We start from the raw sequence: 23,931 nt of genomic DNA on the forward strand, positions 1-23,931 counted from the left end.
TTGACTGGAAAGTAGCTTTAAGAGGTGGAAATTATAGACATGGTTGATCAATATGATTGCATTTGGACTTGGACATGAGTTAGAAGGAGGGGCAGAGGGCAGAACGATTTGCCCTGGCCTGTTACTATTTTAGCATTCTGACAGGGCGTGCCCAGGAACTTTTGGGTCAAACAAATCTAGATTTTTTTTTAAAGGAAAAAAGAGACTTCCACTCACTTTCATAGGATTTAAATCAACACTAGGGAAGTTTACTGACATAAATCAAGCCTGATAGTCTCAGCAAATCTACACTTTGAAAGAGAAAGACCTCAAGAGCTGGCCTGAGCCAGGCTTTTTAACTTAGTGCAGGGATGCTCTCCTATAGCTTCTCTGAGAGCGGGTTCTCCTCCAGCCTCTGCTTAAATGCCCTCAATGACTAAGAGCTCACTACCTGTGCAGCAGTTCATACTGTAGATGCTACAAAGTGACTTTATATTCCCAAACTATACTTCCCTATGACTTCAGCCTATTGGGCTTCATTTTACCTTCTAGAAGAAAAATAACGATGTCTATTTCCTCTTCATCGGAATTCATTCCTCTTCAGGGAATTCATGAAATTCCCTTAAATCTGAAATCAACCATCATGTCCCATGAAGTCATTTTGGTCATCATCCTGTTTAATCACCTCAAATGATCTCAAACCCTTTCTAAGAAAGGTATGTCTCCAGAAACTGAGTGTGGCCATTCAGACTGGCCTGACTCACCCAGAGAATATGAGACGAAGGTTTTTCGATGAGGACAATAGACTTCATCCAGGCTGCGGTTACAACTTTATCTTTTAATAGCTGCTTATTGAATTCAGGGCCAGCTAATCTCCAGGCACCATCCCACATGGACATGTGGACAGCCACCTCAGCAGCTCTCCTGTCCAGGTGGTTGGAATAACTCCAAATGTCAGCTGGAGACTTCTAAATCAACCTCACTGTCACTGTAAATCCAACACAGCCCAAGCAAAGCTCTTCTTCTTTCCCGACTTGAGCTCCCCATTTCTATCAGTGATGCCATTATTCTCTGAAATGACCTGAACTCAAATATTAGGCCCATCCTGAAGTCCTCTCTTCTCTTTTCCAGGCTGGGCCCCATCCGGTCTTTCTTAGTGCCCTCCCCACTGTGGTTCCCTCTGCTGCAACACAGGCATGGCTGCCTCCCTGACTTTCCTCTGATTTCTGTGCCCATGTCCTTTTGCCCCGGAGCCTGTCACTGACATGCTGAACAGAGAAGTTCCATACACCCATCCCCATCGCTATCTATCCCCCTTGCTCTGCTCTTTTCTTCTTGATGGTACATATCACCATCCGGCATACTGAATTTGTATCTATGTTGTCTGACTTCTAACACTAGAGAATGTAACTCTGGGATGGTAGGGTCTTTGTTGCATCCCTGGCAGTGTCCCCAGACCCTAGAACAGGGACTGGCATGTAGTAGGGGCTCTGTAAACATTTGATGAATGAAAGAATAAATGCATGAATGAACCCAGGTCTATCTGATTCCATAATTCATATCCTACCTTGCATACATATTGACCAGGTGCCCACCTTGTTTCTTCTTGAGCACATTTTCTAGTCAGCTTTACTGTGGACAGCCACTAATTTGCACTTAAATAAATTGGTTTTCCTTTCAGAATCAGCATTCGGGCTTTTACACAGCTATTTGATGAGGACCTGAAGGAATTCACAAAGCCCCTCTACTCAGACACATTTTTCTCTTTGCCTATCACCACCGAGTCAGGTAAGGCTAACTTCCCTACTAACCCACATAGTCTACCAACTGCTGTGTCACTTACAAGAGCCCCTAAGTCTGGTGACTTGGCTAATGGCAAGGGGAACATGTACTTTCACTTGGAATTTAATCTCTATGTGATCATGCATGATGTGGATTAGAGAAATTATTCATACTTCTAGGGGAAAGGACTGAATGTGCATTAATCTTAAAAAGAAGGTAGAAGTATCAGATTTTTTAAATTAAAAATGAAGTTATTAAAAATAACAGGTAAAAAACATTCAAATTAAGAACTTGCACAGGCCAAAATATAAGTACAAAAGGCTTTTGGTCATAGGTAAGAATGGATGTAAACAGAAACATAGAAATACACAGGAAAAAAAAAAACTAGAAGGAAAAAAACCAAAGTATTAGCAATGAGGGGCACCTGGCTGGCTTAGTCAGTAGAACATGCGACTCTTAATCTTGGGGCTGTGAGTTCAAGCCCCACTTTGGGCATAGAGTTTACTTTTTTAAAAACAAGTATATTGAGGCTCCTGGGTGGTTCAGTTGGTTAAGCGTCCAACTTCGGCTCAGGTCATGATCTTGCAGTTTGTGGGTTCAAGCACCGCGTTGGGCTCTGTGCTGACAGCTCAGAGCCTAGAGCCTGCTTCGGATTCTGTGTGTGTGTCTCTCTCTCTGCCCCTCTCCCACTTGTGCTCACTCTCTCTCTCTCTCAAAAATAAACATTAAAAGGAAATTTTAAAAAAGTGTCAACAATGAATATTTCAAGGTAGTGAAATTATACAGTGATTTTTTCCTCTTTGCTTATGTTACTTTTACACCATAAAAAAATGTTAACTTAAAAAAGACTATATAAGTTTATGAAAGAAACTTCCCTAGTGTTTTAGAAGAAAAGCCTGAATAAGAATAGTAGCTAATATTTGCTATCACCTTTGTACCTATCTTTCCTATAGGATATCTTTGTATCCAGTCTTTCCTATAGCCTTTTGTGGTAGATACTAGTATCATCTCTATTTCAAAGGTGAAGACCTGAGACGCCAAGAGGTTTAAGTAACTTGCCCAGGATAGTGGAAGTGGAATCCTGGCACTTTCTGCTGGAGTCCTTAACCTCTGCACTGCATTGCCTCAGAATATTCCCATCACTCTGAAAACAGCCTCCTCTTTCAGCACGTTGTTCCTTGATACCGTCTTCTGTCCCCCGGTTTCCCTGTAGCCAGTGTTCCACGATGCTTGGTCTCAGGAAGTTCTTCTTCATAGCTAAAACAGTCTCTCATGCTGCATGACAAAAGATGACTCAGCCTCACAAACACTCCCGTCTATTTATGCCAAATATAGGGATAATCTCCCACTTTTCAAACCAAAAAGGGATCAGAACACAGTTAAGAGGACTTAGATGTGTTTGCTTATAATTTAAAGTTAAATAGGGGCATTGTAAACACAATTCTTTCCTATCTGAAAACAACAAAAACTGTATGTACCCCAGCAAAGGAAGACAGTCAACTTACCTCCAAAAAAAGAATATTAACCACAAAAAGAATATTAAATGTGATTGTGTTGATTTAATGAATCTTGAATAGCAACACTGAATATATAAAATCCAAGGGCTTCAAGTGCAAGTTCAAAAACGGGTTGCTCCATAGACCTACATGTAAGAGCTGAAACAATGCAATTTTCAAAGAAAACGTAGGAGTAAGAATCTGTGACCTAAGATTAGGAAATGATTTCCTAGGTCTGATAGCCATAGCACAAGCAACAGAAGGGGGAAAAAAAAACAGATAAATGGACTTGATCAAAATTGAAAACTTTTGTGCTTCAAACGAGACCATGAAGCAAGTGAAAAGACAGCCCACAGAATGGGAGAAGTTATTTGCAAATTAATATCTGATAAGGGTCAAACGTCCAACATATGTGAAGAAGTGTTACCTTACAGGTCCATAATAAAAAGTCAAACAAAAGGGGTGACTGGGTGGCTCAGTCAGTTAAGCATCTGACTCTTGATTTCAGCTCAGGCCGTGATTTCATGGTTCATGAGATCAAGCCCCGTGTCAGGCTCTGCACTGACAGTGTGAAGCCTGCTTGGGATTCTCTCTCTCTTTCTCTCTCTTTCTGCCCCTCCCCCACTTGCTCCCCCACCCAAATAAATAAACTTTAAAAAAAAAAAGTCAGATAGCAAAGGCTATGAATAGATGTTTCTCCAGAGAAGAAACACAAATGGCCAATAAGAACATGACCAGATGCTCAGCATCATTAGTCATTAGGGGAAATGCCAATCGACACCACAGCAAGACACCACTTCACACCCCCTGGAATGGCTGTGATCAAAAGACACTGACAAGTGTTAGCAAGGATATGGAGAAATTGGAACCCTCCTACATTGCTCGTGAGAATATAAAATGGTTTGGCTGCTCTAAAACATTTCTGCAGTTCCTCAAAATGTTAAACCTAGAGTTACCACCTATCCAAGCCAGCAACTCCACTCCTAATTATATACCCAAGAGAAATGAAAACACATGCACACACAAGAACTCGTACACGGACATTCGTAACAGCATTATTTATAATAACCCCCAAATAGAGGTAACCCAAGTGTCCAGCAGCGGATGAATGGATAAACAATATGTGATATATTCCATACAATACTATCCAACTATGAAAAGGAATGAAGTACTGACCCCATGCTACAACATGGATGAACTTTGAAAACATTTTGCTGAGTGAAAGAAGCCAGTGACAAAAGGCCCTTATTTATGATTGGATTTATGTGAAATGTCCAGAATAGGCAAATCCATGAAGACAAAGTAGAGGCTTGGTTGCCAGGAGCTGGGGAAGGATGGAGAGTGACTGCTAAGACGTATGGAGTTCCTTATGAGGGGTGACGAAAATGTTATAAAATTGAATGTGGTGATGGATGTCCGTCAAACTCTGTGGCTGTACCAAAAATCATTGAATTACACAATTGAAATTGGTGAATTGGATAGTATGTGAAAATTATATTTCAATAAAGCTGTTTTAAAAATATGCTACTCTTACCTATTCACACACTCCCAGAGGTAGTATCATACCAGATAATTAAAATGAAATTTCATTAAAATAGCTCTCAGTAATTCACTGGATTTGCAAAAGTCCCTGATGCTATTTATTACTTGTTTCATATGAATGAAATAGGATTTTTAAACTTTTATTTTTTTAATTTATTTTATTTTAAAGATTTATTTATTTTTGAGAGAGAGAGAGAGAGAGAGAGAGCGCACGAGCATGGGAGGGGCAGAGAGAGAGACAGAGAGAATCCCAAGCAGGCTCCTCACTGCCAGCGCAGAGCCTGACGTGGGGCTCAAACCCGTGAACCGAGAGATCGTGACCGGAGCTGAAGTCAAGAGTTGGATATTTCACTGCCTGAGCCACTCATGCGCCCCTGAAATAGCATTTTTATCTTGGTGGCAAACTGCTGGCCTTTGTCTCAAGTGTCCTAAGCTTTCCATAACAAGCACAAATAGGTCCAAAATTCCTTTATAAGCCGAACACCATGAACTTCAAACACGCAAGGACTGACCTGCTGTTACAGTGTAGAAGCCAGTGTCTCACCTTCCTGGCTGCACTCTCCTATCATGAGATAGTAAATACCTCAGCGTGGCTATCATTTGAATTCTTTCGTAATAATGTTCCTAGGGAGACAGGATTTCAGTAGCTCGCTTCCTGGTTCTTTAGCACTAATTTTCCTGCCTGGGTTTGTTATTTCCTTCTGGATTATTGTAGAGCCTTTATTTGGAGTTATTGAAGGTGTGAGTGCTGGTCTGTTCTTAATTGGCATGCTGGTGGCTGTCGTTGCCTTATTCATCTGCAGACAGAAAGCTAGGTGAGTACAAAGATCCCTGAGGTGATTGGGCTCCCCAACTTTAAAGGTGCGATTGAAAATGCCCTTTAGCCGGAAAAGTAAGAAGGGAAAAGAATTTCCTTTCCCCTGGTTAAATCATCTTTGTTTCTCAAGAAAAACAAGTCAAACCTTCCAGCAATGACTTACTTTTTTTCAGCCTCTCCACAGACCATTGATGAATTTGGCCCTAACCAAATGACTGAGGGGCGAGTCTGTAGTTTCATTTGAATGTGAAATAACTCCTTTACCTCCTGAAGACAGAGATGTCTGTGAATTGCCCACCCAACTGCTTTTCTGAAATATGCTGAAAAGTATGGTTGACATCACCATTTCATGGTCACATTTGCCATGCTAATTTAAGAAGGGACCAAAAAGAACCAAATAGCATGTGGCCCCAAAGCCACGCCCCCTCCTCTTAGGGAATTTGTTTTATTTGGCACATCGTCCTCCCTCTTGCAGTCATGTCTTGCATCTAAGGTTTACCGGGGGTTTTTTTTAAGGAAAGTTTTATTGAGAGTGTGGGAAGTGATTATGACCTGTAGCCAAAAACCAGAAGACAAATCTTCAGCTATTGCAGAGATCCGTTTCTGAGTGGGAAAAATCTATTTCTTCTTTATGTTCTTCCTCCCCTCAAAGAGACGTTGGCTGAGTGTAAATCTACATGAATACTGAAAAATCCATATTTGCACAGACACGCACAGCCTCACCATAAATGGAAAATTTTGTTTGAATCAAGTTTCGTGATCAGAATATAAACCCTCTCCCTTATGTTTCAGCCATGGGCGAGAAAGGCCCTCTGCCCGCCTGAGCATTCGCCGGGATCGACCATTGTCTGTCCACTTGAACCTGGGCCAGAAAGGGTGAGCGCCACATTTTCCTTCACATAATGTATTGAGAGATGAGTTGATTGTCTTATGTGAGATTTGCTAACGAGGTCTTTCTTCTTTTGGCGTCCTTCACAGTAACCGGAAAACGTCTTGGTAAGAGAGAGAACTCATTAATTACTATATTATCTGCTTTTGAAATACAACCCAGATTGGATACGGCAGTTGCCCTTTACGTCAGTAATTTTCTTTTTTCTCTCTCTCTCTATTATACTTTTAACTATAGCCCAATAAAAATTAATCAGTTCGAAGGGCACTTCATGAAGCTGCAGGCTGATTCCAACTACCTTCTGTCCAAGGAATACGAGGTACAGCTGGGGCTCCGTGACGCTTTAGCAGTCATAGTCCTTAGCAGAATTTCCCTTCCAGCCTCTCCCGTGGAGTCACAGGCTGATCAGGCTCAGCAGTTAGAATGACACGTAGCATCTGAGGCTGAGCGCTCTTTTATGCCCGAATCCATTCCCTGCTCATAGACCACTAGTCCCAGAGGCCAGTCTGATCTCCAGAACAGCACAGCAAGCAAAGGGCTACTTGGACAAGATGTTAAGAAAGAATGAACAAATCTCAGATGTAAACCTAATTCTGTCTATTACTTAACCTGGCACTTTGCTTGACTGGGAGACAATGTGGTTTGGTGAAAAGTGCCCAGGCTTTGGATTCGGTTCCTAGCTTTGCCACCTGTATGACCTGGGGTAGGTTAGCGATCCCGTCTGAGCCTCACCTGTAGAGTGGAAGTGAGAACACCTCCTCTGTTGTGGGGATCAGAGCTGATGCACATGGAATACAAGCCATTCCATAAATAGCAACTACTGTGACATGTCCTTAGATCATTATATATCTCCAGGACTGTATGATTTGCCTTATTCTATTTTATATTCTGCACCTGCAAACTTCTTTTTGACCTCATAGGACTTGAAAGACGTGGGCCGAAACCAATCATGTGACATCGCGCTCTTGCCTGAGAACAGAGGGAAAAATCGATACAACAATATATTGCCTTGTGAGTTTTGTGTTGAAATGTGTAAAGCTGTCTCTCTAGCCATGTCTTCTCTTTTCTAGGAATAAAATGGGGCTAAAGAAATATGGTATAGCTGAATACGGAAGATCTGAGGCTCTGAATGCCTTTAAAAAGGAAAGACTTGTCTGTTATTGCACTTCCCTTCAATGGGGTAACAACCAGCCTGAATCCTGCTTGTGAGGCACCTCTCGTGCTGTTGACATATCACCATGAGGTCCTACCGCTCCTCTTTGGAAGCCTGGAGCAGTAACGGGGTTAACAGCAAAGGCCGGTGTGGGTTTCCTTCAAGTCCTCAGATAGCAATTATTATATATTTTTTATTACCCGACCCTATCAGGTGAAGCAATAGAAGATGGTTGTTCTGGACTGTATTCATTCTGGCTGTGAAAGGGAGCTGGCCACTCCACTAGGGAAATGGTATGGTATTATGAAGGAAAGAGCAGAGGGGGCCTCAACGAGCATTTGGCTTGTTTGCTTGTGTGTCTATGGGCCGCCTGGGCAACCTGGAAAGCCAGTCATCCGGTCTGACCCTCTTCTGCAAATGGAGATGAGAATACCTCCCTGTGGGGTGTTTTGGGTTTCCGAGCTAATGCACATCAAATACCAAGCCTTCCATCAAACAGTAGAAAAATCACCCCAAGACCCAGTGACTCTCCATCAACTTCCTTCCAGATGATGCCTCTCGAGTGAAGCTGTCCAACGTAGATGATGACCCGTGCTCAGACTACATCAATGCCAGCTACATCCCTGTAAGTGAGCCATTAAGCCATAGCACCTAGGATGAAGCTTTGATGGGTGGCTACACTGCAGACACCTTGCCTCCCACACGCCCCCACTGCTCCCAGTTCTGGAAGCACAGAGGTCTTAGAAGACCATGTCTGATTGCCATAAAACCAGGGTGTGCAGTTCCATCACCACTAGGGCCCACGTTTCACAATGGCTGTAGTCACAAAAGATGATAATGAGCTCAGGGGACATCGTCAAAGGTAGTCTTCTCTCTGCAGCTCGCAGCAAAGATTGGAGCTCCCCAAGGACGCTCCACGGCTCGGGCTGCCCAGCTAGGGGAGCTGACTCAATGTTATCTGGGTTTTTGAAAACCAAAGACACAAGTCAAAAGTTGTATCAAACTTTGGGGCTCAAATTCTGACTAGCTCAAATCCTGCCAACTTCCCACCGCACACTAGAGTGGAAGAGCCTTTAAGGTCAGACAGTTTCATATTTGAATTTCATCTCTGCCCCTTGCTGACTCTGTGACCTTGGGCAAGTTATGTCCCCTCTTGGGACCTCATTGTCTTTCCCGAAAAACGAATAATACGAAAATAATAGTATTTACCTCAGATAATAATTCATTCGCTCAATAAACACTATACAGTTAAGTAGTAACTACAAGTTGGACACTGAGCTGTGTACAGGGATAAGGTCAGGTGGAACCCTGACCGTCAGAGAACTTTCAGCAGAGTCAGGGCATCAGGATGACAAGGCGATGCCATGGGAAACAGGCTAGAGAAGTCTTCTCCACCATTAACATACATCCATAGCACGTGGGGGAAAATGCAGATTCTGATTCGGCAGGGCTGCGTAGGACCTGGGATTCTGCATTTCTCACAAGCTCCCCAGGTCATCATTGAGCTGCTGGTCTGAGGACTACTCTCTGGGGTACAAGAGGCTAAGGATTGCCAGGGGGCGCTTCTGGTAGGAGACCACCAGCCCGCAGAGCAGAAGAGAAAGGAATGCTGAGCAGAGCAGGCAACATGCTGAGACATGGGAGCTAAATAAGGACTAGCCAGCTGAGAGGCAGTGTTTGGGTGGGCAGGCATGGGGGCGGCAGAGGTGACACAGTGCAGGGGCCCTGAGGAGAGGCAAAGGAGAGAAGGAACTTCAACTAGGAGCTGTAAATACTTCTGTCCTGCTGGAGTGCCGAATAAGTGGGCAAAAACATGCTAGCTCCTAGAGTTGTGGTGGAGATTAAGATCTGTGGAAGTCCTGCCCCACAGTGTGGTATATGGTGGATGCTCAATACACAAGTGGTCCCTGTCCCCTAACTGTCCCTTGTACGATGTCTCTGACCAGCTCTCTGATGTCAACTATCCAAAATGTCTAAAGCTCCCCTACGTTGCATAGGGGAAGAGCCCAATCCAAGTCAGTCCCTCAGACAGTCCACACACACACACACACACACACACACACACACACATTCTCTAGATTATTTCCCAAGTCCTCCATTGCTTCTTAGAATAGACCCAGCCTAATAAATGGGAAGCAGGCTCCTAACAATAGTTCAGTGTTCCGGCCTTTGTCCTTCCTGCTCCCAAACCTTGACACTTCTGTTAGTATCTTTTTCTCAAGTCAGGGATCTGGCAAAGACCTATATATCATCTAGTCTGCAGAGATAACCCTCTGTTTACAGTTCTGAGGGGGCCCATTGTTTCTGACTCTCCACGTTGTAAATTCATCACAGGGCAACAACTTTAGAAGAGAATACATTGCTACTCAGGGACCTCTTCCTGGCACCAAGGATGACTTCTGGAAAATGGCGTGGGAACAGAATGTTCACAACATCGTCATGGTGACCCAGTGTGTGGAGAAGGGCCGGGTGAGTCAACAGTCTTCCTGACTTCCGAGCTTTGCTAACCACCACGAGGATGGAATTCTACCCCACCTCCAAAAGCTAAACTCCACAAAAGCCAAGGAGGGATCACGTGAGAGTCTTGTTAGTGAATTCAGCCACTCTGTTATAAAAGGCTTAACCTAGTGATGCCCACTTCTGATTCTGGGTCTGAAGTTTCAGGCCGAGGTGTTTCCATATGAAGACTAGGATTATCAGAAGTGCCCATGACACAGAAATATTAGCTGGCTCCTTGTCTATTCCATCCCTCAGAGTACACCTTGCCAGAGTCACTGGCTCTGCCCCTACTTTTAGGAAAGAAGAAGTGAACCGTAGGCTGCAGACACAAAGTAAAATAGTTATCTGGGGCGCCTGAGTGACTCTGTCAGTTAAGCATCTGACTCTTGGTTTCCGCTCAGGTCATGATCTCACAACTCGTGGGCTGAGTCCTGCATTAGCTCTCCACAGTGTGGAGCCTGCTTGGGATTCTCTCTCTCTCTCTCTCTCTCTCTCTCTCTCTCCCTCTGTCTCTCTGCCCCTCTCCTGCACTCACTGTCTCTTTCTCTCTCTCAAAAATAAACAAACTTTAAAAGTAAAATCAAAGTTATCTGGACAAATTAAGCAAATCCTTCATAATGCATTTGTAATCCTCTGCTTTATATGGTTATTTGGAGAATGAAAAAAAGATCACATATAAAGTACTTAGTATCTGTGATCAATGAATATAGGTCATAATTCTCTCTCCTGTCTTCCTACATGTGAACTGAAGCTTAGCTAAATGTTCTGAATTTTCAAAGATCACTTGGCACATGGCCCTTGGTTGAGGTGAGGACAGTGATATCAAAATAGAAACAAAACGGGGCCAGGAAGACACTGTCTTCCTCTGCCCAGCTAGAGCTTTCTTCAGAAAGCTGTAACATATGGGTTATGGGCCAGTGGCATTGAAATGTTAAAGAAATCAACGAAAAGCTCAAGCCTTGGAACACTGTGCCTGAAAGGTACATGAACCCAAAGTCGGGGCTTTGCTTCTTGGACCGTGTCTCTCCTTCCCTTGTCGCCCCTTTCTTCAGGGTGCTGGTCCTGAGCACACTGGTGCAGAGCAGACGGTCAGAGGCTCTAGCAACTGACCCTCGATTTCAGCTCAGGAAGACGTTTCAGGGAGGAAAGGTCCAGGTTCATAGAGGAGTCACGTTTGCAGACTCACGTGTTTTCTCTCTGTCTTCCTCTAGGTAAAGTGTGACCATTACTGGCCAGCAGACCAGGACTCCCTCTACTATGGGGACCTCATCCTGCAGATGCTCTCAGAGTCTGTGCTGCCTGAGTGGACCATCCGGGAATTTAGGATATGCAGTGTATGTTTGACCTAACCTAACAGCCCCCATCGGAGAGACACAGGACACCCACTAATCCCCTTTGTGCCACTTCCTCCCCCATCGTTTGGGCTCATGGGAGTTGCTGCATGGCCACGGTTGTCAGACTCGAAGGTTTGCCTTGGGTCCTTCCTCTTATCATCCTCTCTGCCTTCCAGGAGGAACAGCTCGATGCACACAGGCTCATCCGCCACTTTCACTACACAGTGTGGCCAGACCACGGGGTCCCCGAGACCACCCAGTCCCTGATCCAGTTCGTGAGAACCGTCAGGGATTACATCAGCAGAAGCCCCGGCGCCGGGCCCACCGTGGTGCACTGCAGGTACCCACGGCTAGGCTAGGAGCCGGCCACGTGGGGAGTGGAGCATCAGTACGGGCCGGCTGGCCTGCACAGGCTGCGAGCATACTATCGTGCTGTCTCCTGTCTTCTTTTTCACTTTCTTCGCCTTCCACCTGTCTCTCACCCTCGCTCTCCACCCCTTTCTCTCTCTTTTTGCTACTGTACAAAATGCAAAGTCCCTCTGTGACTTCCAGGCCCTCCATAAGTGGGTCCCATCTCACTTCCCAACCCAAGTTCCCAGAAACCTCCCTCCTACGCTCCCCAGACACCTGCTTATTCCCACCTCTTGCCACCCTTACTCCTTGGAGAGGCCTAACCTCTCTCCCCCACCCGTATAAACCCTAAGCACCCTTCCAGATCCCTGCTCCAGACCTCTCTCCAGGTCGAGTAGCACTTGCCAACTGTAGCACCCAGTTTTGCTCTTAAATTTCTGTTCGGTCTTGATTTCTCTTTGCTTTGGATTGCATGCCCATATAATCAGCCTAACAAGCAATGCCTCACTCTTCCTCTCTGGGGAGTCTGGTGTTTAGCTAATTAATGTTTGCAGCAACACTTTGATAGCCCTAACCAAATGGCACTAAGAAATAAAGAGCAGGGAATCGCTACAGTAAGAGAAATGTCAGATGCCCTCATTTTCTCCCAATCAGCCCAGCACCTTAGGAGCCCAGCTTTTATATGTCATTGGAACCCTGAGGCTTTTAATGGGAATGTGAGGCACTCAGGAACTTCCTGCTTTCTGAAGAATGGCCGGCATTTCTGCTGGTACCACTGGAGAACTGTTCTTCTTTGTCTTATAAATCTGGGCATCAGAAACCCCCAGATACACAGTCACTTTGGGAAGCAATTTGGCGATCCCTAGTGAAGCTGAAGGTATTCCCACCCAATGACCCATCAACTCTGTTTCTAGATATCAACCCTAGAGAAATTCCCATGCGTGTGCACGAGGAGGTTCACTGTAACACAGTGTTTAAAAGAGAATAACTAAAAATGATCTCACTATCATAGGGAATAGATCAGCAGGGGATAGATTGGCAGTGGTGTATGAACTCTGTGGAGTAGTTAAAAGAAAGTGGATCATGGGGCACCTGGGTGACTCAGTCAGTTAAGAGTCTTGATTCCAGCTCAGGTCATGATCTCATGGTTAGTGAGTTAGAGCTCCGCGTCCAGCTTTCTGCTGTCAGTGCAGAGCCTGCTTCAGATCCTCTGTCCCCCTCTCACTCTGCTCCTCCCCCGCTGGTTCTCTCTTTCTCTCTAAAATAATAAAGAGGGGCACTTCAGTGGTTTAGCCGGTTAGGCATCTGACTTTGGCTCAGGTGATGATCTCAGGGTTGGTGGGTTCGAACCGTGCATCAGGCTGTGTGTTGACAGCTCAGAGCCTGGAGCCTCCTTCGGATTCTGTGTCTCCCTCTCTATTTCTCTGCCCCTCCCCTGCTCATACTCTTTCTCTCTCTCTGTCTCTCAAAAATAAACACTAATTTTTTTAAAATAATAAGTAAAAACTTAAGAAATAAGAATCAAATTTTTAAAAAAATGGATCTGCATGTAACAACATGGATAAATCTCGGAACACAATACTGAGTAAAATGAAAGTAAGCAGAATGATACATAAAACGTCATTTTAGTAAATTTTTAAAACACAAAAAAATGAATGTATTGTTCATGGATTTACATGTGTGCAGGGAAAGTATAAAACGCACACGAAGTGTAGAGAAGCACTTACCCCTGGTGGGGTGGGGGAGGTGGAGGAAGGAAGATAAAGAGATAAAAAGCTGGAGCTTTTGTTAGAGGAAAGGAAGGATTCCTTATTCTCTCATAACCTGGAAGGGAAAAGAAGGAGGGGCCTAGAGTCCCTCAATGCAGTCCTGAATGGCCAATTTAATACAAAAGGCTCAGTCTTCCTTCGCTCTCTCTCCTAGTGCTGGTGTGGGTAGGACTGGAACCTTTATCGCATTGGACAGAATCCTCCAGCAATTAGACTCCAAAGACTCTGTGGACATCTACGGAGCAGTACACGACCTAAGACTTCACAGGGTTCACATGGTCCAGACCGAGGTAAGAGTTACGCGCTGAGGGACACAGATCACCCTCCCTGCCTCTCTCCCCTAAAATGTCCAAGGCTTTCATCTGACAAGGGCAAAGGACTGTGACTCAGTAGGGAGAGAAAAAGAACCAAATATAGGCGTTCTGTCTGGTTTGTCATTTTAAGCATATTTCAGTGACCTTGAGGATGATGTGTGTCCTTTTCCCTACTGAGCCTGTTGCCCATCTTCTTTAGGTGGTTTGGAAGCATGAGGGACTGTTTTAAATCAATGCATTGTACATGAGGGAAAGGCCAGGCCAATCTTGAAGATCATTTTCAGATAGGCTGGCTAGTGAGTACCAGAACTTCCGGTAGGAAAGAAGAAACAGACTACAGTCTCTTCTCTCCTCCAGCCCACCCCAGCTGCACACCCACCTCTGGAGACCCCAGAGGCCTGCACATTGATTGCAGAGGACAAATGCTTCCATTTGTGCTGTCCTTTGACATTTGCAGAGCATTTTTGAACATATTATCTCATTAAATTTTCACAAAAAAACAGACAAGAGAACTATTGTTTCCCATTTCCAGGCTAGAAGGAGATGCATAGGCTAAAGGGTTTTGCACAGCTATGGAGTGGCCGAGCTGGGACTTGAACCCATTCAAGAGAGTCCCAGGCCCTTGGCCCCACGGCCTCAGGGTCGGCTCTGTGCCCACCCACAAACCAAGTTTGGTATTCCCCTGCATCACTGCCTTATAAAATTCAAGTTCTCTTACCCTTGTGTTTCCCAAGCAACTCTGCAAAATCCTCTCTCTCTCTCTCTCTCACTCTCACTCTCTCTCTCTCTCATTTATATATAAATTCCCGTGTTTGGAAAGGTGAAAAGCCCCACATGCTGCCATATCCCATCTTGCAGTAACAGTGCACAGGGACACTGTGGAGGCGGCCATGCTCCACAGAACAGCAATGTCCTGCAGCGAAGGCTCCCCTTGAGCCTTGTTGAACCCACTATTCCCAACCACCTTGACGGCTGGATTCTTCCCTTGTGTGGCACATGTTAATATCCTGCAGATCTCATATTCTATAACACATTTGGAAAAATTCTAGCATCCTCGCTTCCCATCGGTGGTGGCCACACCCGGGACCCTCTGTCACCATCACTGTCTTGGGCTGAGTACTTTCATTGAAAGAATTATTATACTATATTTTTAATATTTTATTATGTGTTTTTAAAAATTCATACATCTAGGGAAAATAGTAGAGTGAATTTCCATGCGCCTAAACTCCAGCTTCTACAATTATCAGCATTCTGTGTTCTTTTTTCATCTACATCCCACATACACCACCCCCCACTCCATGACCTTATTTTTAAAGCAAATCCTACTTATCACACCATTCATCCTTAAATACTGTATATATAGATATTTTACAAATAAGGACTCTTTTTAAAATTGTGACCAGAATACCATTATCACCCCTAACAATTTTGACCGTATCCCTTAATATCATCTAACATCCAGTCAGTGTTTAAATATCCCTAATTACCTCAAAAATTACTTTCTGCACTTAGTTTGCATAAGAATCCAAATAAAATCCACATACTGCCTTTGGTCGAAGTCTCTTTTAAATTTCTTTTAAATCTATAATAACCCTCCCTTGTTTTCCAAGCCGTTTATTTGTTAAAGACACCAGCTTAATTTCTTTGAGAGATTTTTCTCACATTCTGGATTTGACTGCTTTTTCATGGTGGTCCTATATTCCTCTATTCTCTGTAATTTTGGTCAGCAGGTCATTGGATCTAGAAGTTCCATTAAAATTTTTTTAAATGTTTACTTATTTTTGAGAGAGAGAAGGGAGGGGAGAGGTAGAGAGAGAGGGAGACACAGAATCCAAAGTAGGCTCCAGGCTCTGAGCTGTCAACACAGAGCCTGACGTGGGCCTCGAACTCACTAGCCCTGAGATCATGACCTGAGTTGAAGTCGGACCCTTAACCGACTGAGCCACCCGGGAGCCCCTAGAGGTTCCATTAAATTCAGGTTTCTTTTTACCACCCCAGTGCTTTACAGGTGGTGCTAAGCACTTCCTGTTGCATTGCATCAGGACACCCTTCCTGTCTGAGTCTCTTTTGTGCTGATGAAATTGACAATGACCATCTGCTATACCATTTCCCATTAGCCTGTCACTTGAACATTTTCAGCAACTGTTGATGACCTGAACATAGCTGTCTAGCTCTGTCATTTCATTAAGGCTTACAGAATTGTCCCACACTGTATCATAACTTATCCTTCATCTTTCTCCACAAGACTACCAGTTTCAAGACTGTAAGAATTCGTTTTCCTTCTCTCAAAACACAATAATTTTTTTGGACTGTTAAATGAATGAAGAGATATCCTACAATTATGTGGCTAAAAAGTCAGGATCAGTGTTTCATTACTTATTGTCATTTCTACAAACTCAAACCATATTTAATTTGTAATCTGGGGATTAAGTAAGACTACTTATACATTGTAAGTAGTCTTGAAGAGAGAGAGAGAGAGATTGTGTGTGTGTGTGTGTGTGTGTGTGTGTGTGTGTGTGTGTGTGTCTGAGAGAAAGAGAGAAAGAAAGAGAGAGCATTCAGGCTCCTTAGTTATTGTCAGAGGCTTCTTGGGTCATGTGTCCCTTGCATACTTCTGCCCGGAACTCTGGAGATGCACCGTGGCACAGAGCAGCCGCTCCTATTGTAAATGTCACTGGCCGACTTCCAGGGCAGGGAAACCCCATGTGCCCTAGCTCTTCCTCCTTCTTAGACATAACTCCTCCTTTCCCCTCTTCCCTTCTCCTTCTCCCCCTAACTTCTGAGGATTCTACAGCTCTTGTTCCTCAACTTGCCCATTCAGTGGTTGGGTTCCCCACCGTTCTGTCCTCAAGGCGCTGCTCTCCCTTCTCTCCATCTTCATTCTTTGTGACGTCTAGGGCTTGAAGAACCACGAACAAGCTTGCAGTTCCCAAGTCTCATTCTCCTTTTCCACCTAAACGCCTGCCTACCAGACAGTTCCACCTGGAAGCTTTACAGTCATCTCAAACGTAAAAGCTCAAAACTGAACTCATTCTCTGTCTTTAAACAAACAACGAAAGCGCTCCTTCCCCTCGTGCTCGTTCCACTTTCAGGTGACGGTGTGGCCATCCATCTTGCCTCCCACCTGTGTCCCCAGGCGAGGATTCTGACATGTTTTCCCACAGTTCCCACACTCAGGCAGTCACGGAGTCCTGTCCAGTCCAGTCTAGACCTGTCACAGTGTCTTGTCACCCGACATCTTTCCTTCCTTCTAGTCACCCACCCAACTGCCGCTGCCCTTGTTCAGCCATCTGTCAGCTCTCATGGGCCCTACTGTGGTACCCTCCCAGTGTGCCTTCCTACTGCCAGCGTCTGCCCTCACGACTCTTCATCACCCCTGCCTCCAACACAGTACTGTTACCAGCTCTGTCAGCTCCCTACGCAAAAGTCTTGACGAGCTCTCCATTGCTTTCCAATGAAGTTCAAACCCTTGTCTTTGCCTACAGGCCTCTTCATAACTGGGCTCCATTTGCTTCTCAACTTTCACACCATAACATAACCCATTGTTTTAGGCTCTGCCAAAACTAAGAAAGGTGTCCCCTCCTGGGTCAGAATCAACTTTGATGCTTTTGATTATAATAAAATAAACATTATAGTAGGAGACATAGTCTCTCTCCTTTTTTTTTCCCCCCTCTGCCAAATGAAATCTCAAACAATATTCAGATAATATGTGTCCTGTTTCAACTCCTTGCCCGTGGTGGGCTTTTTCTGGTCTCAGAAACCCTGGCCCCAGCACCGGTATGGCTCGCTTGGTGCTGGGAGTGAGTGTGAGCCACAGCTCAGCCAAGGGAAGCAAAGAAGGAGAGACATTCAGACCCTTTTTATTGCTTTTCTGGGTTCTTGGGGACAGGGCCCTTTACTTTTATTCTGCCTTATTTGGGATGCAAATAGATGCAGGGCTTCACAAATTTCAATAACTATATCAAAGCGTTAGGATTTCTAAATAAAGAGCCACTGGACAGGAGATTTTCAAATGTGGCCCTTCTTCTTCAGCCTGCCCTCAGGGAAGTTTGCAGCCTGACTGCTGGAGAGACACGCAGATGAAGCAATGACTTGTTAAAAGAACAAGAGGTGATATAGGCACAGTCTGTTCAACTCATCTGCTTCCCACAGGAGGAGACAGTGGGATGTAGAAATAAGCATGTCAGTGCCCATTTGGGGGATTGTCCTTGGGGTTTCCCATGACCCATGCACCCGACATTGTAGCTACCCTAGACAGCTCACAGGTTCGAAAATACATTTGCACTTTCATATTATTTACAACACTTCGAATGTCCTACTTCTTTGTTCACATTTTAACCTTTTCCTTAGGCTGATACTTTGCTCCCCCAAAAGTGAACCTGGGGGTTTCTTATGTATAAAGTGTTCTACACAATTCTAGCTTGCATTTGTTCACATAGCTGCCCCTCTGCTAAACTGTGAGCTCAGGGACCATGAAAGGCTATTATTCTATAAATACTCTCTAGTACTACAACTCTTGGTGAAATTGAATGGAATTGAGGCTTCACCACTTAGCTAGACAGAGCCAAAAATTATCTTTTAAGATCCAAGGATCATATATTAGGCTGTAGTTTTCATTAAGAATAAAGTGGAAAGCACATTAACAGTCTGAAGATTTTGGTAGTAATCATTTTCAGAAGGACATTCTATTGGGAAAAGAAGAATTTATATTTAAGGCAACGCAAATTAATGAACATTAACTGGTTTCAAAGCCCATAAGTGGATCATTGTTGAAGAATTTATTAGTAAGGCAAAGCATAGATGTAATAGAATTCATTCACGGCTGAATTTTAAGCTCCCAAAGTAATTTAATATCCCAGTACAATTGAAAATATTAATCATGCTTTGGATGGGAAGAGACAGGAAATGTCAGTCTATAATTTGGTAGATTGTTTTGAAGATGGAAAAAGAAACTGCCTATACTAACAACCATTTTTAGGACAGTTCCCTCCTCGAATTTTCAAGATCAGGTGGTAAAATACTCATAACAAGTAGCGTTTATGAGCAGAGAATAGTTAATTCTTGTTAATTAATAGTTAATTAATGCAGGCCTCATTTGTGATTGACTTCTTTCTTTCAAATGTCCTAATCTCATGATTATACCAGACCTACATTATGAAGTCCCTTTGGTAGATGCCCAGGCTAGCTTTCAATCAGGGGCAATGCCTATTGTTGACCCATGAAAATAAATACTGGTCCACTTCTCAAGTTCATTGGTAAGAAAAGATCTTATAGTCTCACTTTGTGAGACTTTGTGAGTTGCTTTGTGAGTCGCTTTGTGAGTCAAGCCTTTAAAATACTGTAAAATAACACATCAATCACCTTAAACACAGGTTCCAGGAATGTTTTTCAATATCCATCGAATTGACAGCAACACAAAGTCTTATACTTTTTAGTGGCCAAGGGATGTTAGGTCTAGAAGAGACCTCAGATGTTTTTTGGATTTTCCTGAGAAACCTTGTGATTCAGTTTAGGCCAGCTGGAAGCAGACTAAGAGTCCAGTGTCCCTCATGTGCTATTGTGTTTCCCTTCCAGCTTTCTCTCTCCCTGGGCTCTGAGCAGTTGCTATATCATTATGGGAACCCAAGGCCAAGCACTGAGGTTACATGGGCATTCTTTTCCTTACTAGACAGCTCTGTTGGTAGTAAGGAAGGAAGCCCAATGCACACGTTTAGCTGCCTGTGTCTAAGTCTCTGCTTTCAGTGGAGGTTTTGTATGTCTTTATGGTCACCAAAACTCTGACTCTTCTATCTTTGTTTTTATTTCAGAAGTAGTTAGGTTACCAGGTAGTTGACAGAGGTGAGTCTACTCTCACTGGGTAACCCTCTGAAGTTCTCTGTCACCAGCCAACATCTTCAAGATTCGTCCTTGTGCCAGACTAAGATGCGGAGAGAACTGAGATAGATAAGACACTGACCTTGCCCTCAAAGAACTGATGGTCCAGTGGGGTCTATTGTATACACCTTTTTCTCACTATCCTCCCAAAAGAAAGAGAACAAAAGAGTATGCAGTGAAAAGGTTTTCTCATTTAATAATACAGTGAAATTAGGGGTGCCTGGGTGGCTCAATCAGTTGAGTATCCTATTTCAGCTCAGGTCCTGATCTCATGGTTCATGAGTTCAAGCCCCACATCGGGCTCACTACTGTCAGCCGGTCAACACAGAGACAGCTTCAGGTCCTCTGTCCCCTTCTCTCTGCCCCTCCCTCACTTGTGCTCTCCCAAAATAAAACAAAGATTTTAAAAAATAATCATAACACAATGAAATTAGAAGTCATCTAAGAAAACTGGTATAGTGAAAAGAACATGACTATAAACACTTGGATCAAATTCTAGAGTCCCATTTCTTGGCTGTGTAAGAAGTTACTTAACTTCTCTGAGTCTCCTTTCCTATGGATGCTTATATCTACTTCATGAGGTTGTCAAAATAATCAAATAATTTATATAAAATGCAGAGCACAGTGTTTGGCATTCAGTCATCTATTTAATATTTGTGGAGGGCCAACTATGTGCCAGACATAATTCTGGGCACTCATAGAACATACTCTATAAATATGCATGCACATAAAAAAGAATGAATAAACACCACCTTCTCTCCTCATTACCATTATTCTCTTTTTAGTGCTAAGAGAAAGCAGTCACTCTTCTATGTACAAGAGACTGTTAGTGAAATGATCAAGAAAATTTGGCTAACCATATACATCCCATCATTCTTGATGCTTTATGGGAATCTCTTGTCTTTCTTGTGCTTGAGAACTTGCCTTCTTCTGACACATCTTCTACTTTTTCATAGTGTCAGTATGTATACCTACATCAATGCGTAAGAGATGTCCTGAGAGCAAGGAAGCTACGGAGTGAACAAGAAAACCCCTTGTTTCCAATCTACGAAAATGTGAATCCAGAGTATCACAGAGGTAGGAACTTATTTCATTAACATACAAGTTCATCTATCAAGATATGATGCCCCCGGGGAACCATTAATAACCTAAAGCTCTTCCAAAGTGCAGCAGCCCTTTTGTCTTCCACCCAAAGACCCTTTCTCTAAGGGAGGGTAGCAACAGGGAGGACAGGCAGAGTGGGGAGGGGACTCCCACTGCTGAACACCGACTATGTGTGGTATCTCTTCCTATCTGGCCTAGGATGCCCTCTCTTAAGGATTCTGCTTAACATTTCTTTTCTAACCAGGAAGACTCTTTTCTGGGGAAGATGCTTTGAAATCACAACTGAAGGTTCAGATCAAAAATCCCTTTGAAGAAGAATTTGGCCACATGTGTCAAAGTCCTTAATATGCTCTTGTCTTGTCACCTAGTTACTGAAAAAGTCTTATGCATGACAGTTGTTATAGCCAAAAGTTTAAGTGGAAAAAGCCCAAAGGTTTAACAGTGGAGAACTAAGTACAACCATGGTGCATTCACTTAGTAGAATACAATAATACAATGCAGTCATTAAAAATGATATTTTTGAGGATATTATAATAACATGGATAGCCTTATAAATATATTGAGTTTAAAGAAATCAGAATGCAAAACAAACAAAAACAACACATGGAGATTGGGGGAGAAAAGACTAGAAAAAAAATATACTGCAATAGATAAATTTCTCAGAGCAGTAAAATAAAATACATTTTATTTACTACATTTTCTAGAATAAGCATGAAACAATTTTTTTTTTTTACAAATAGTTTATTGTCAAATTAGTTTCTACATAACACTCAGTGCTCATCCCCAAAGTGCCCTCCTCCATGCCCATCCCCCCTCCCCCCCACATCCATCAGTCCTCAGTTTTTGTCAGCATTCAAGAGTCTCTCATGGTTTGCCTCTCTCCCTTTCCCCCACCATTTCCATCCTTCTTCTCCCCCTTGTTCCTCCGTCAAGTTCCTCCTAATCCTCCTATACGTGCAAACATATGATATTTGTCCTTCTCTGCCTGACTTATTTCACTCAGCATAACACCCTTGAAACAATTTTTTAAACAGAAATTTTAGTAAAAGAATATGTAAACTTTATAAGACACTGCTTTGGTCAGACACTAATTATTTGACATCATTTAGACCTAATTTATCACAGAGGCCAATTTGAAGTTACATTGTATTAGTTATCTATGACTGCCTGACAAATTACCCTAAAATTTAGCACTTTAATTCAACATTTATTATCTCACAGTTTCTGTAGATCAAGTATTTGGGAGGAGCTTAGCTGGGTGGTTTTGGCCCAGGGCCACTCATGATGCTCAGTCAAGATGATGGCCAGGGCTGCAGTCATCTGAAGACTCGATTGGGGCTGGAGAATCCACTTCCAGATGATGCACTCACATGGCTGTTGATATAGCTCTCAGTTCCTTGCCACATGGACCCATGTCCATCTATAAATCAGATCATTCTTTAAACATTATTTCAGGTTTTTTTATCTCCATTTCTAACTGATCCTCAATTTTCTTAAGTTCTCTGCACCCCTTGTGCCCACCCGCCTAGCCACTATGTTAGTTAATAATCTGTGAAGCACAAAAACATGAGAGAGCTGTTATATTTAAAGGAGTCCTTTGTCAGTCAGATAATACTCTTGTATTATAAATAATTACCCCCTAATTTATCTGTATAGTAAATTAAGGTTTTTGCATGTCACATTCTTTAAGAAACTTCAGGATGGAAGTAGCTCTGGGGAATCTTGGAAGTTCCTTTGCCTTATTATGACTTGCTTAAGAGTCTTTTGTAAGAGTTATCTTGGGCGCTCCTGAAAGAGCTAGCTATGGTATGGTTAGCTTCAGGTGTCCGAAAGTAGAATTCAGGTCCTAGCTCTGGAACTAACGAGTATTACCAAGCTGTGTAACCCTGGGTTAGTTTCTTTGCCTCTCTGGGCCTGTGGGTTCATCTGTAAAATCAGAGAGGATGGACTAGAATTACTGGTTTCTTCCAGTTCTAGTAATTGTGGTTCTGAATGGGATGACCTGGTCCCTCCAGGGATGGTCTCACTCTAAACTATATTGAACGTTAGTCACTTCTGCCAGCCTTATCCATTTGTAATCTTCATACATGGAACAAACAACTAGGATACACCCTGCTGCATCTCTAATTACAATGTCCTTCCTTTCAGACACGGGCTATTCAAGGCATTGAGAATGTATCTGAAGATCTCTTGGATAAAAACTATGCACTGTGTGATTTTATAAAAAATTTGCTTCATGCTCTACAGAGGTGCCAGCTACTTCTGTTGTTACTATGTATAATTTATTAATCTGGAGAATTATAAAGAATTTATGTAATTTAAAGGTAACAGATATTATTGTACATAATTGTATTTTGTAGTTTCTTCTGTAAATATGTATTTTTTTCATAATGTTTAATATTAAGCTTTATATAATACGATGTTTCCACAGTAAAGTGTTCATGGATTGTTCCACAGAAATGAATTCAACCTGTATGACAGGACTACCGGCGAAGCATGTATGGGGGGGTCACAGAGGCGACCCCATGCGTCATGGTTTTGACCTGTTTTGATTTTTACTGGTCAGGATAAAGGATGGGGCTGGAGAAAGCATGTAGTACACCTGGCTTTGCTGCCGTGCTGTTCTAGGAATCTAGAGAGCCAAAGATGATCCAAATGCTATTGGAACAAAGGTAACAGTCAAAAAAAAAAAAAAAAAAAAAAGACTGAAGGGAAACACCAAAGCTGAAGTAGGTGGTTATTCCTAAACTAGTTAATCCCTCCCCTTTCTCCTGCCAGAAGTTCAAGCCAAAATGGTCAGTTCAGGGGCTGTGTAACTAGCAGTGAAGTCCAGACTGTAGGATTAAGGGTTCTGACAGAGAACGATCCAAACAGAAATGATGAATTCCTTACATCAAAGATGCCTCCTGTACCCCCGACTGGAAACAAAATCAACATGCAAGGTGCCATCTGTAGTGACTGGAGATGATTCCAGTGCATTCAGTGTGTGAACATGCATACCCATACGGTAACAAGTGTGTTGGGTGAT

At 43.2% G+C, this 23,931-nt stretch overlaps 1 protein-coding gene across 2 annotated transcripts in view; it reads left to right on the top strand.

Annotated features, from left to right (window-relative positions):
* The window catches only part of PTPRB (protein tyrosine phosphatase receptor type B), a 115,362-nt gene extending 91,756 nt beyond the window's left edge, over nucleotides 1–23,606 (top strand). For both annotated transcript variants that reach the window (XM_039245642.1, XM_039245643.1), the window contains 13 exons: nucleotides 1,661–1,767; nucleotides 5,515–5,614; nucleotides 6,409–6,492; nucleotides 6,595–6,612; nucleotides 6,743–6,824; nucleotides 7,426–7,516; nucleotides 8,207–8,283; nucleotides 9,993–10,127; nucleotides 11,369–11,491; nucleotides 11,668–11,831; nucleotides 13,766–13,901; nucleotides 20,756–20,876; nucleotides 23,052–23,606. In XM_039245642.1, coding sequence (XP_039101573.1) covers nucleotides 1,661–1,767; nucleotides 5,515–5,614; nucleotides 6,409–6,492; nucleotides 6,595–6,612; nucleotides 6,743–6,824; nucleotides 7,426–7,516; nucleotides 8,207–8,283; nucleotides 9,993–10,127; nucleotides 11,369–11,491; nucleotides 11,668–11,831; nucleotides 13,766–13,901; nucleotides 20,756–20,876; nucleotides 23,052–23,074 — 1,261 coding nt within the window. In that variant the 3' untranslated portion in view covers nucleotides 23,075–23,606. The remainder of the gene's footprint in view (nucleotides 1–1,660; nucleotides 1,768–5,514; nucleotides 5,615–6,408; nucleotides 6,493–6,594; nucleotides 6,613–6,742; nucleotides 6,825–7,425; nucleotides 7,517–8,206; nucleotides 8,284–9,992; nucleotides 10,128–11,368; nucleotides 11,492–11,667; nucleotides 11,832–13,765; nucleotides 13,902–20,755; nucleotides 20,877–23,051) is intronic.
* The last annotated feature ends 325 nt before the right edge of the window (nucleotides 23,607–23,931 follow it).

Source organism: Hyaena hyaena, unplaced genomic scaffold, assembly GCF_003009895.1.
Source record: "Hyaena hyaena isolate Hyena2069 unplaced genomic scaffold, ASM300989v1 scaffold_262, whole genome shotgun sequence".
NCBI lineage: Eukaryota > Metazoa > Chordata > Mammalia > Carnivora > Hyaenidae > Hyaena > Hyaena hyaena.